General features: G+C 32.6%; 2 protein-coding genes across 2 annotated transcripts in view; one reads left to right on the top strand and one right to left on the bottom strand.

Annotated features, from left to right (window-relative positions):
- cacna2d4b (calcium channel, voltage-dependent, alpha 2/delta subunit 4b) overlaps window positions 1–12,201 on the bottom strand; it is a 51,676-nt gene that overhangs the window by 14,139 nt on the left and 25,336 nt on the right. Inside the window, exons 17-26 of the mRNA XM_073832219.1 lie at window positions 12,110–12,196; window positions 11,937–12,008; window positions 11,039–11,100; window positions 10,796–10,863; window positions 8,957–9,002; window positions 8,711–8,808; window positions 8,414–8,507; window positions 8,177–8,269; window positions 7,050–7,180; window positions 6,894–6,962 (exon numbers count right to left, since the gene is read on the bottom strand). Coding sequence (XP_073688320.1) covers window positions 6,894–6,962; window positions 7,050–7,180; window positions 8,177–8,269; window positions 8,414–8,507; window positions 8,711–8,808; window positions 8,957–9,002; window positions 10,796–10,863; window positions 11,039–11,100; window positions 11,937–12,008; window positions 12,110–12,196 — 820 coding nt within the window. The remainder of the gene's footprint in view (window positions 1–6,893; window positions 6,963–7,049; window positions 7,181–8,176; window positions 8,270–8,413; window positions 8,508–8,710; window positions 8,809–8,956; window positions 9,003–10,795; window positions 10,864–11,038; window positions 11,101–11,936; window positions 12,009–12,109; window positions 12,197–12,201) is intronic.
- Window positions 1,436–6,887, top strand: lrtm2b (leucine-rich repeats and transmembrane domains 2b). The gene is made up of 3 exons (XM_073832218.1): window positions 1,436–1,651; window positions 1,725–2,471; window positions 3,463–6,887. Exons 1-3 carry the CDS (start codon window positions 1,627–1,629, stop codon window positions 3,933–3,935), a joined length of 1,245 nt encoding a protein of 414 aa, XP_073688319.1. The 5' UTR covers window positions 1,436–1,626; the 3' UTR covers window positions 3,936–6,887.

Genomic DNA, 12,201 nt, shown 5'->3' on the forward strand with positions numbered 1-12,201 from the left:
TATATTTTGGATATAAACTTCCATAAATCTTTACAATAATGTTTTTATTATTTTTTTTAGGGTTTTTTAAATACTTTCATAGACATTTTTATAATCCATTAAATATTTTAGAGCTGATCATGACATTAATATTTCGATAACAACTTTATTAAATATTTTAGGATTTCATTCATTTCCATGCTTTTTCTATTATTTTTAATTTGTTTGTGATTAATGGATCATTTTTAATTATTTGTAAGAAATTTAATTTATATTTCTAGTCCATTAACTATTTTTGTGCTTAGCATCACAAAAAATACAGATAGTTTAAAAACAAATATCCAGTAATATTTACAATATTTTTACATTTATTTTCTGTACTCACAATTAAATTTTAGCATATTGTAGGACCATAAAATATTTCAGAATTTAATATATATATGCTTATATTATTTTTGTCTGACAGTATAATATCTATTACTATTATAGAGCCTGTAATAATTTTATAGAGATTTTTTTATTCATATGTCTAGTCAATTAAATATTTTTGTGCTAAGCATTACAAAAAATTATATATTTTGGATAAAATGTCCAGTAATATTTACAATATTTGTTTTATTTATTTTCAGGTTGTTAAAAAATAATTTTATTGAGATTGTACTCACAATTTTCAAGTCAATTAAATTTTAGGACCATTTTAGCTTAGATTTGAACTGTTTTAGATTTTTATATTAAATATATATAAGCTTATATTATTTTTAATATAACTATTAATATTATACTATATCATATACTACAATATATATATATATATATATATATATATATATATACACACACACACACACACACACACACACACACACACACACAAACACACATTTTGCATGAATATTAAATATTGTAGGACCATAAAATATTCTAGAATTTTATATTCAATATATATAAGCTTGTGTTATTTTTTTGTGACAGTATTATATCAATTAATATTATAGATCTAATAATAATTTAAAACATTTATATTACGTATTTTATAATAACAATAGTAATAATACATCATATGTGTGTGTGTGTGTGTGCGTGTATGTATATATATATATATATATATATATATATATATATATATATATATATATATATATTTTATTTTTATTTATTTTTTTTTTTATGTATACTGCAATGTAAAATATACTTTATAAGTAACCTCACAATGCCTCTAGTTTTTCACTTGGCTTTTTGCTCTCACAACAAGCAATGGGCCTGTGGGCAGCTTTTATATAAAGTACTCTCTTTAACTCTTTCTTTGCCTTCTGAAGACTCAAATCCATTTCAGTTCTGCACATTTTTGACCTCATGATGTAATATATGTTCAGCCTTCACCTGGCATTTATTTAACATTTCAATTGTAGTCAACTTAGTAAAGCCATGCATTAATCTGTAAGAGCAGAACATGCATCATAACCCATCATTCTTCAAACAGTGTTTGCTTTGTCTGTGACTAGTTTTGCAACAGCTACAGCAATTCCGAGTGAATTCAACCAATTTCGATTCACTATGATAGAGAAGCAAGGCATTCATTTGGCTTAGGACAGTGGATGCTCCTCCAAAGGTTTGCTCAGGAACTGTTACAACAGGGGTTGAAGGACAATGCGGTCCAGGATGAACTTTACAAGTAAGATCCTCTTAAATTATTATAGCAACCTTTTCAACTCTCACAGTTTCCTAACTCTCTCCATCTTCTCTAGTATCCTCAGGTCTCTTGATGACTCTTCTGAGCCTTTGTGGAACATCTACAACTTGTCCATCAGGCTGTTCCTGCAATGTGAACGGCACAGACTGCAGTGATCTTCATCTATTTGCTTCCTTGGACTCCATCCTGGACCAGCTTCCCTTTGACACAACCTACCTCATCCTCTCAAATAACAACTTCACCACTGTGGAACCTGGGAGTTTTTCTAATTTTAGTGGCCTGCTACATCTAGACCTCTCCAGAAACCTTCTCTCCACCATCAACCTTGGGTGTTTTTCCAACCTCAGCAGTTTGCTTCATCTAGACCTTTCCAGTAACCTTCTCTCCAGTGTTTCTCCTTCAAGCTTCACATACTTGAATAACCTGGAGGCTCTGGATCTCTCTGAAAACCTTCTTGTGAAGCTTCCTGTTAACTTGTTTTCTGGCCTCGGCAGCCTGACAGAACTGGTTCTAAAAGACAACAGGCTTAAGGAACTGAATCCAGATCAGTTTAAAGGCATGACTGAGCTTAGGCATCTAGATCTTTCCTTTAACAGTCTCAGCTCTATGCCCACACACCTATTGGATGGGCTCCAAAACCTAGCATGGCTCTCGCTAATGGGTAACAAGCTGAGAACTCTGCAGCGGACTTCACTTGAGCCAGCGACCGCTCTTCAGCACATTCTGCTCGAGGGAAATCCATGGAATTGCAACTGCAATTTAATTTCACTCAAGCATTGGCTGGAATGGATTACATATACAGGTAAGATAGGTCATTTACACTGCTGGGAATAAGTTATGCACAATTTATAAGCACCATATTGGTTATTTGCAATTTTAGAGAGATTTCAGAAATGTACAGTCATAGTTTAATGGAAGTAGCAATAGGACCTACCTGTATTGTGATTAATTATCAAAAAAAAAGTAGGACGGGATGTGGTTCTTTGTATTGGTTATTGACTGAAAGGAGGCGGATCTGAATGTGAGTTCCAGTCAATTGTAATAAAGGGACTAAAACATTAGAGAAATCTGCCATACATCCCCAGAAAGAAGTCTGTTGTTTCACCCAATGATTGAGTTACTGATGCCGATGTCAATTGTGCAAGCTCATTTACTATATCTTTACATTTAGATTACCTTTGCCACCATTTAATGTTCGCAAAAACACCAATAATTCAATAACAGTTATTTGCAATCTTCAGCAAATCTCAAAATGAATACATTTATAGTGTAAATTATAATGGCGTGATGTGTTAATTATGTTGTGATGTCTAAATTTACTTGTAGCATTTCAAACTATATTTTACTTTTTTAATAATGGTCCAGTAATCAATGTTCAATCACTAACATTATCTACATTAAATTAATCAAAAATTATTATTATATAATATGTAAATATTTAGATAAGTGTGTGTGTGTGTGTGTGTGTGTATAAATATATATATATTCCTATGTTGATCTGCTTCCTTAGGATGAATCACTTGTATTCCGCTTTGGATAAAAGTGTCTGCTAAGTGAATAAATGTAAATGTAAATGTAAATGTATATATATATATATATATAAATAATAAAGTATGAATTCATATAAATTTGATAAACTAATTATATATTATTATTATATATTTATAAAGTATATTCTATTTTTTTTACTAGTTTTTATTTTGACAAATATCTGGGGGGGTGGGGGTCGGGAGTGGTCCGTGAGCTTCAGTTTCCATAAAAGTTTTATGTCTTTATCTTTTATCATTCTACAGGTGGCAGTATAGATTCCGCCAACTGCTCCTTTCCTGCTAATTTGCATGGTAAGGATCTTCGCAGTATTCCTATGGAGATGTTCAGACACTGTTACCCCCTCTACCTCGAGACCAGGAACCCACCTACAGCCGATGGCCATCAAGCACCAGTTAGTCCGGCTGGGGACTGCATGCGTCAGCGCTACCGTGCTGTGAGTGTGCGTCGAGCGACTGCCACGGTGGTGGTAGCAGGGGTGGTGTGTGGCGTGGTGTGTGTGATGATGGTGGTAACGGCCACCTACGGCTGCATCTACGCAATGCTGGTGGCTCAAGAACAGCAGCAGCTGGGAAACAGCCAGCAGCAACAGCCACTGATGGTGGCGAAGGAACCAGAGCAGGATGAAAAAGAAGATCCGATGCCGACTATCGGAAAGGAAGCAGAAGCCACACAGTGCGTAGGGTGGATGGCTTTTCCTCCAGAAGTGTGTGTTTAAAGCATATGAGGAACGTACTGTACAGTTTATCACTGATGTACATAGATTTATAAATGTTTGTTTGGGAGCAAGAGTTGAAGAGTAAATGATCCAATGTAGTTAAGGAACAAACTGGTTCAAAAAGACAAAAATCACTACTCTATAGTCAGAGCTGGGTAGTAACTGATTAGATGTAATCTGGATTACGTAATCAGATTCCAATAGCAAAACTCTCTTGATATTATCGTGGTCACATAAGTCTATCGGGCAAAAAGTGTAGTTTTTAAAATCGATTTAATTTTATTCTAACATAAATGGTTGTTAAAAGTGTTTTAGGCCATTATGCTTTGACACAGTATGTCAATGAACTAAAACCAAAAGCACAATACGGCTTAATCCCTTCATCAAGTCTGTTTTCACTGCGCGTTTCAAAGCAAAGCACCGTGATCCTGTGTTTTCCGCGCCTCAGAATGGCTCAGTTCACCGTGAATGAATGCAGTGAACTTGTTTATTGCATGTACTGTGAGTTTAGCGCACATTTGGAAGGCAATGGCCACCAGTTATGGTTTATTTTCATGGCAGATTTTACACAATTTGTAGTGAGACGTGTTTTTGTAAGAAGCTGGAGCTGGAGACTTTCTTCAAAATAAAAGCTCTAATGTCGTTTTCTGTAAAAATTAAAGCTTAAAATTGCAGTATGAACCGCTCACAGCTAGCGGTTTAAATGGGTAACGTTACTGCAGTCCAACTTTAAAATCTCTTTCAAGTGTACAAATTAGGAAAAAAGTATTGGAATTTCCCTACTGTAGTGTAACAGTATACCAGAGATAAAAAGAGGGCCGAATTTCCTTTAAAGTTCAGGTACAAGTCAATTCACTGGCTTTTTTTAAAACTTAGTTTTCTTAGTTGAGAACATGGGTTGGAGCTCTTAATTTTGAATTCCCAAAGAGCATTAGATGGAAGAATTTAACTTTAAAATGTTTAAAATTTTTGTATTTTTTTTCCCAATTCTTCATTTATTTTTGTTTTTTACATATCGCAATATTATCAAATTGTGAGATTCTGATATCCTTACATCCCTAAAAATACTAATAAGTACTTGTAATTAGATTAAGTTTAATTTTAAAATACTTGTAATCAGACTACAGTTACTTTTTTATTGATTACATGATTACATAATATTTACACGTTAGCAATAAATTATTAATGATTTATTGATTCTCCCTAATTCCTCTTTTTCATCTTTTAAAGGGATAGTTCACCCAAAAATGAAAATGTTATGTTTATTTGCTCACCCCCAGGGCATCCAAGATGTAGGTGACTTTGTTTCTTCAGTAGAACACAAACAAAGATTTTTAACTCGTTGCCGTAGCAGTCTGTCAGTCATATAATGGCAGTCAATGGGACCCACCGCTTTGAGAGTCAAAAAAACATACACAGACAAAACCAAATTAAACCCTGCGGCTTGTGACGATATATTAAGGTCTTAAGACACGAAACAATCAGTCTGTGCAAGAAACTGAACAGTATTTATATCATTGGTTTTATATCATGGTTTTGTCTGTGTGTGTTTTTGACTCTCAAAGCCGTGGGTCCCATTGACTGCCATTATATGATGACAGACTGCAACGGTTTGAGTTAAAAAATCTTTGTTTGTGTTCTACTGAAGAATAAAGTCACCAACATCTTAGATGCCCTGGGGGTAAGCAGATAAACATCAATTTTTCATTTTTGGTTGAACTATCCCTTTAAATTTTCCTTTCTAAAATACTCTACCACTTATATACACTCTTACACTTTTATATACACTTTTAGACTTCCTTTGTAGCCACATGACTAGTGATTGCTCTTTGTGTGAATGTCCACAAAACTTAAAGACATTCACACAAAGAGCAATCACTAGTCATGTGGCTACAAAGGAAATCTAAAAGTAGTCAGATTCTATTACCTGAATTGTGTAATGTAATGAAATACGTTAACTAACTACAATTTTTGTCATGTAATTTGGAATCAGTACCGGACTGCAATTTGTAAGTAACCTACCCAGCTCTGTCTATGGTAAGTTATAGTTAAGTAGATTTAAGGAATATAAAAAATATTGATTGATTGATTGATGATTTCATATAATCTTCTATATTTTTACTATGAACTCTCCTAACAAACAAACTCTGTGTTTGATTTCTTATAGCTGCAGTCAATTAGTTGATAATTAGCATAGACTGTTTATTTTTTTTAAATTTAGAAACAGAATAATATTTATTAATGTATAATAATGTATGTCTACATTACACACAGCAATATTAACATTCTGGATGATAATTATGATAAGTTATTATTATTTTACATGTTATTAAAATTCGATACTATTTAAAAAAAATTATATGCTAAAAACTACAATAAATCATTTTAAATGTAACAAGGCATTATAATGCACAGTGTGAAAAATGTTTATTCATTTTCAGATTTGCTAAAGATAATATTTAACAGTGTTATTAGATTATTAGTGTTTTAAAGGGTTTTTAAATAATGAAATATTTAATACCAGCCCAGAAAATTCTAATATATTTTTTTGATACTAAGATTTACACATCATCTGAAAGCTGAATAAATAACCTATTCATTGATGTATACAACTATTTGAACATCTAGAATCTGAGGGTGCAACAAAAAAAAAAAAATTAAGAAAATCGCCTTTAAAGATGTCCAAATGAAGTTCTTAGTAATGCATATTACTAACCAAAAATTTGTTTTGTTATATTTGCGGTAGAAAATTTACAAAATATCTTTATGGAACATGATCTTCTTAATATCCTAATGATTTTGACATTAAAGAAAAAATTATAATTTTGACCTATACAATGTATTATTACAAAATATACCCGTGCTGTATAACTATTAATGTGCTGAATGATCGCAAAATGATTTGTTGAATGTAAAATCAGATTTGTGCATACGATCAATGGAAGACAGATATCTTACCTCCAGCAACAGCTGTTCTCTTCCCTTCAGTAACTGTCACAGATGTTACAGCCACAAAAGTGTTCTTCCCTGTTGGACAGAGGGCAGAGGATACTGTAACTGATTAAAACACATGCAAACTGTGACAAATCCTTTTAACAATGAATATTTAAGCACCTTTGTTTATATCATCATGTGGGACATAGAAGAAGAATTGACCAGGTTTGTTCTCTGCTGCCAAGCGATACCAAATGGGAAAGTGGTCCACCGTGAAGAGGTTCTTTTTGTCCAACGGGGTCAAGAACTTCCTGTGAGGTGAAAGTTTAATTTGGGGAAATACCAAAATCTCTCAGTTTCTTATTGTTTCATTAACATATTTCAGAAATAAAACCTGACAATGGTGTCAAGTGTTTGTTATTTATCTCAAATCATTAGATTTAGCTAGTCCAGTGATCAATGTTCACTGATAACGTTTATTATATATACACACAAATAAATTAATCATACAAATTGTAATAAATTATATTTAAAAATTAATCTGGTAAACTGTGTTATATATACACTACCAGTCAAATGTTTTTGAACAGTAAGATTTCTATTTTTTTAAAAGAAGTCTCTTCTGCTCACCAAGCCTGCATTTATTTGATCCGAAGTACAGCAAAAACAGTAATGTTTTGAAATATTTTTGCTATTTAAAATAACTGCTTTATATTTAAATATATATTTTATTCCTCTGATTTCAAAGCTGAATTTTTAGCATCATTACTTCAGTCACATGATACTTCAGAAATCATTTTAATATTCTGATTTGCTGCTCAAACTTTTTATTATTATTATTAATATGTTGAAAACAGCTGAGTAGAATTTTTCAGCTTTTTTAATGAATAGAAAGTTCAGAAGAACAGCATTTATCTGAAACAGAAATCTTGTAACATTATAAATGCCTCTATCATCATTTTTGATCAATTTAAAGCATCCTTGCTAAATAAAAGTATTAATTTCTATAACGTTATTAATAATAAAATAAGACAAATTGAACAGTAACTCAGCATAGAACGATTTCTGAAAGATCATGTGACACTGAAGTCTGGAAGCTTTGAAATCACAGGAATAAATTACATTTTAAAATATATTCAAATAAAAAACGGTTATTTTCAATAGCAAATATAATACAAAATTTTTTACTGTTTGTGCTGTGCTTTAAATCAAATAAATGCAGGCTTTGTGAGCAGAACAGACTAATAAAAACAAAAAATCTTACTGTTCAAAAACTTTTGACTTGTAGTGTATAAATATTCACTTACTTTCCAACACGTTTCTCAATTCCTGCATATCTGATCACGCGCATGAGCCCAGAGCGGGTTCCCAAGAAAGCCGACTCAATGCCTTCATCTACGCTATATGGAGATAAAAGCAAAGAATGACTATATGTCTCCTTTTTATTTTCCGAAATGGTCTTTAAAATAAAAGAGAGACACAAAAGTCTGTCTTTGTGTTGGTGCTTAATGCATAACATACAGAGATTGAATAAAGCAACTTACCCGGGGGCGGATAGCATTAGCGCTGTCCAGTAGGCCTCCAATGGTGCGGTTACCACTGCATCGAACAGCACTTGCTGAAGAAGTATCTCATCACCTGATGTAACAATACAACCTTTACTTTAAGAACAGTATATGGTTATTATTTATAAATGTGTGCCTTTAAACATGATAAAATGTGTTAAACAGAGTTGAAAGGCACTCTTATTGTTAGTTGAAAGCGCTAGTCGAACATGTTAAAATCTACTTCCTGTTGAAAATACAGCAGAAAAATGTAAAATGCAGCTGAGAAAAACTTACATTCCAAGTCTGGCTCTTTCCCAGTCAGGTATCGGACCACAGCCTGGAGCTGAGTGAGCTTACGGTGGTGTGGGTCAATATCTGTCTCACAGTACGTCCTGAGTGGGTAAACCAAAGACCATGGTTTAATTTATCAAGACATAGAAGTTTTAAAGTTTTTAGTGACCTGTTGTCCTGATTGTGTTCAGAAGAAAGTGTTAGCCTGTTCAATTTTCATATTCTCACCTCAAATTAACGACTACTTACCATTCATCTGCTATAGTGAGGTCTGGCTGCTGAAGGTCATGAAGACCTAAAGAAAGGAGAAAATGGTCAGTAGTTATGAGGCTGCTCATTTTGTGTTATTAAAGCAGTTATATACTTTTCACTGCATGATTCAGTCTATTAAATGCATTTAGAATGATCACATAATTCAAGATATGAGGCAGAAAATGTATATATTTATATAATTTCATATAGTTAATCACTATCACACGAAGAGTGACGTTTTTTCTTCAAAATCAGCATGACTACAAATGTGATATTGATTTTATACAACAGTTCAATAAACAAGAAGTTAATATTAAAGACTTACGTTTAATCTGCATTTTTCCTGTTTTTGCTCAATTTCCTTAACAAAAATCATTCCAAACACAGCCACAGTATTGTTTTGCGTCTCTGAGGAACATAGCGCTGTTTCGTTCCTGAATGAATCACCTGTTTAAATGATTCGGTTCAAACCGTTCAAACGCAACGACTCACTTATTAACAGCGACTTGCTGACACCTACTGGTGACTTTAATTTCACATTCAAAGTATATTTTCACTTTTAACATAATTTCAAATATAGCTGCATTAACGTGTGTAAATACATCTAAATGCCACTTCATATGCATCTTCTGCAAAGATGAATTTTGTTGATACTGATTTAATTTGTTTGGTAAAAGCCTAAATGTATTATTATTATAATCGACTGATTAAATGTAAGAATTTGACTCAAAAGATGATGCACACTTTTAGAAAAAATGGCTTTATGAAGGTAAAAATGCCCATAAAAGGTCAAAATCAATTTAAACTTATTGGAAAAGAATAATTTCTATCACTGTTGTGAACTGACCACACAGAATATGAAGAATATCAAAAACCTTAAGGAGTCATCACAGTAGTCCACACAGCAAAATATCGTCTAATTATCTTTATCGATAATCTCAGAAAAAATTAAGATATTATTTTTTTCAATATAGCACTCCTACTTTTAAAGGAACACTCCACTTTTTTAGGAAATAGGCTCATTCTCCAACTCCCCATGAGTTAATAAGTTGAGTTTTACCGTTTTGAAATCCATTCAGCCGTTCTCCTGTTCTGGCGATATCACTTTTAGCATAGCTTAGCATAGATCATTGAATCCTATTAGACCAATAGCATCGCGTTCAAAAATGACCAATGTGTTTCGATATTTGTCCTATTTAAAACTTGACTCTTCTGTAGTTATATTGTGTACTAATACTGGCAGAAAATATAAAGCTGTGATTTTCTAGGCCGATAAGATTAGGAACTACACTCCTGTTCCGGCGTAATAGTCAAGGAAGTTTGCTGCCGTAACATGACCGAAGCAGGCGCAGTAATATCACACAGCACATGTGGAAATGCTAACCTAGCTGGGAATTAATTTCAGGCGCTGCGTGATATTACTCCGCCTGCTTCAGCCATATTACGGCAGCAAAGTTCCTTGACTATTACGCCGGAATGGGAGTGTAGTTCCTAAACTTATTGGCCTAGAAAATCGCGGCTTTACATTTTCCGCCAGTCTTAGTACACTATATAACTACAGAAGAGTCAAGTTTTAAATAGGACAAATATCGAAACACGCTGCATAATATTTTTGTGGAAACCTTGGCCTATATTTTTTGATGCTTTTGAGGATGCTTTAATGAATAGAATTTTTTTCTATAGTCCCTTTTGATCAATTCACTATGTCCTTACTAAAAAAGTGTTCATTTCCTTTAAAAAAAAAAAAAAAAATCTTGTACTCAAACATTTGACGGGTATTGTATCATTTTCACCACCTGTTTATTACATGAGCTATTAATCATACAGTAAACTCACCCTCCTCCACAGAAACATTCCCAAAGAACATATACTGCCCATGACCTCTTGTAAGCACCATCCCAAAGCTGAAAGCACATCATAAATATGTATTAAAGACATCCTATGAAGGTCAACTGAAGGTAGTGTTACAGAAAACATCTAAAGAGAATGATCAAATACTGTACAATAAAATTAGTTTTCCAAGAAATTTCAACGTAAGTGTGAAAAGAATATTTTGAGAATGGAAGAAGCATATCAAACCTAAATGGAGTTTCATTGATGGTTGTGTAGAAATAATCATTTTTGAGGAACAAAGGCCTTTTCTGGGGAATGAAATGAAAAATACAGTCAAAAAGGCAGATTTAAGATATTGCTCAATATAACTACACGTTATTAAAAGGATTTTTAAATTTTTTTATATATATATTTATGCTTTTTAAAGGAGACTTTTCTGTTCATCAAAGCTGTGTTTATTTGATTGAAAGTACAGAAAAAACTGTAATATTGTGAAATGTTAATGCAATTTAAAATAGTGGTTTTCTTTTTTAATATACTTTAAAATATAATTTATTCCTGTGATGCAAAGCTGAATTTTCAGCATCATTACTCCAGTATTCAGTGTCACATGATCCTTCAGAAATCATTCTAATATACTGATTTATTATCAATGTAGGAAACCTGTGATATTTTTTTCAGGATTCTTTGATCAATAAAATGTTAAAAAGAACACAATTTATTTAAATAGAAAACTTTTGTAACAATTAACACCTCGTTCAAAGTTTGGGGTCAGTAATATTTTTCTTTCTTTCTCCTTTCGAAAGAAATTTAAACTTTTATTTAACAAGAATGTGTTCAATTGATAAAAGGTGATAGTAAAGGCTTTTGAATAAATGCTGTTCTTTTTTAAGCGGCACAACTGTTTCCAACATGATAATATCAGTATATGAGAATGATTTCTGTAGGATCATGTGACACTGAAGACTGGAGTAATGGCTGATGAAAATTCATCTTTTCATCACATAAATAAATGATATTTTAAAGTATATTAAAATAAAAAAACTGTAATTTTGAATTGCAATAATTATACATATATATATATATATATATATATATATATATATATACATACATAAAACATGGCTGATGCAAACACCCTCACCCCTTTATCCACAGCTGCTCTCACATCTAAAGTCAGAGTGCCAGTTTCTCCTTTCACCATAGCTGTTCTCAACTGCACAGACAGGGAAGGACATCATTAAGATTTTTCTGAGCCTTAAAACAGTGGGCATACTTATAGGGAGTAAGTCTATGTACTGTATGTGGAGAACTCACACTGTCCTCAGTGTCCTCCCACTCAGCCTCTGACAGATCCACACTGTTGTAGTTGGGCTTAGGTTTCAATTTCTTCCCATCACTGTACTGTT

Source organism: Garra rufa, chromosome 25 (assembly GCF_049309525.1).
Source record: "Garra rufa chromosome 25, GarRuf1.0, whole genome shotgun sequence".
In the NCBI taxonomy this organism is placed as follows: Eukaryota; Metazoa; Chordata; class Actinopteri; order Cypriniformes; family Cyprinidae; genus Garra; species Garra rufa.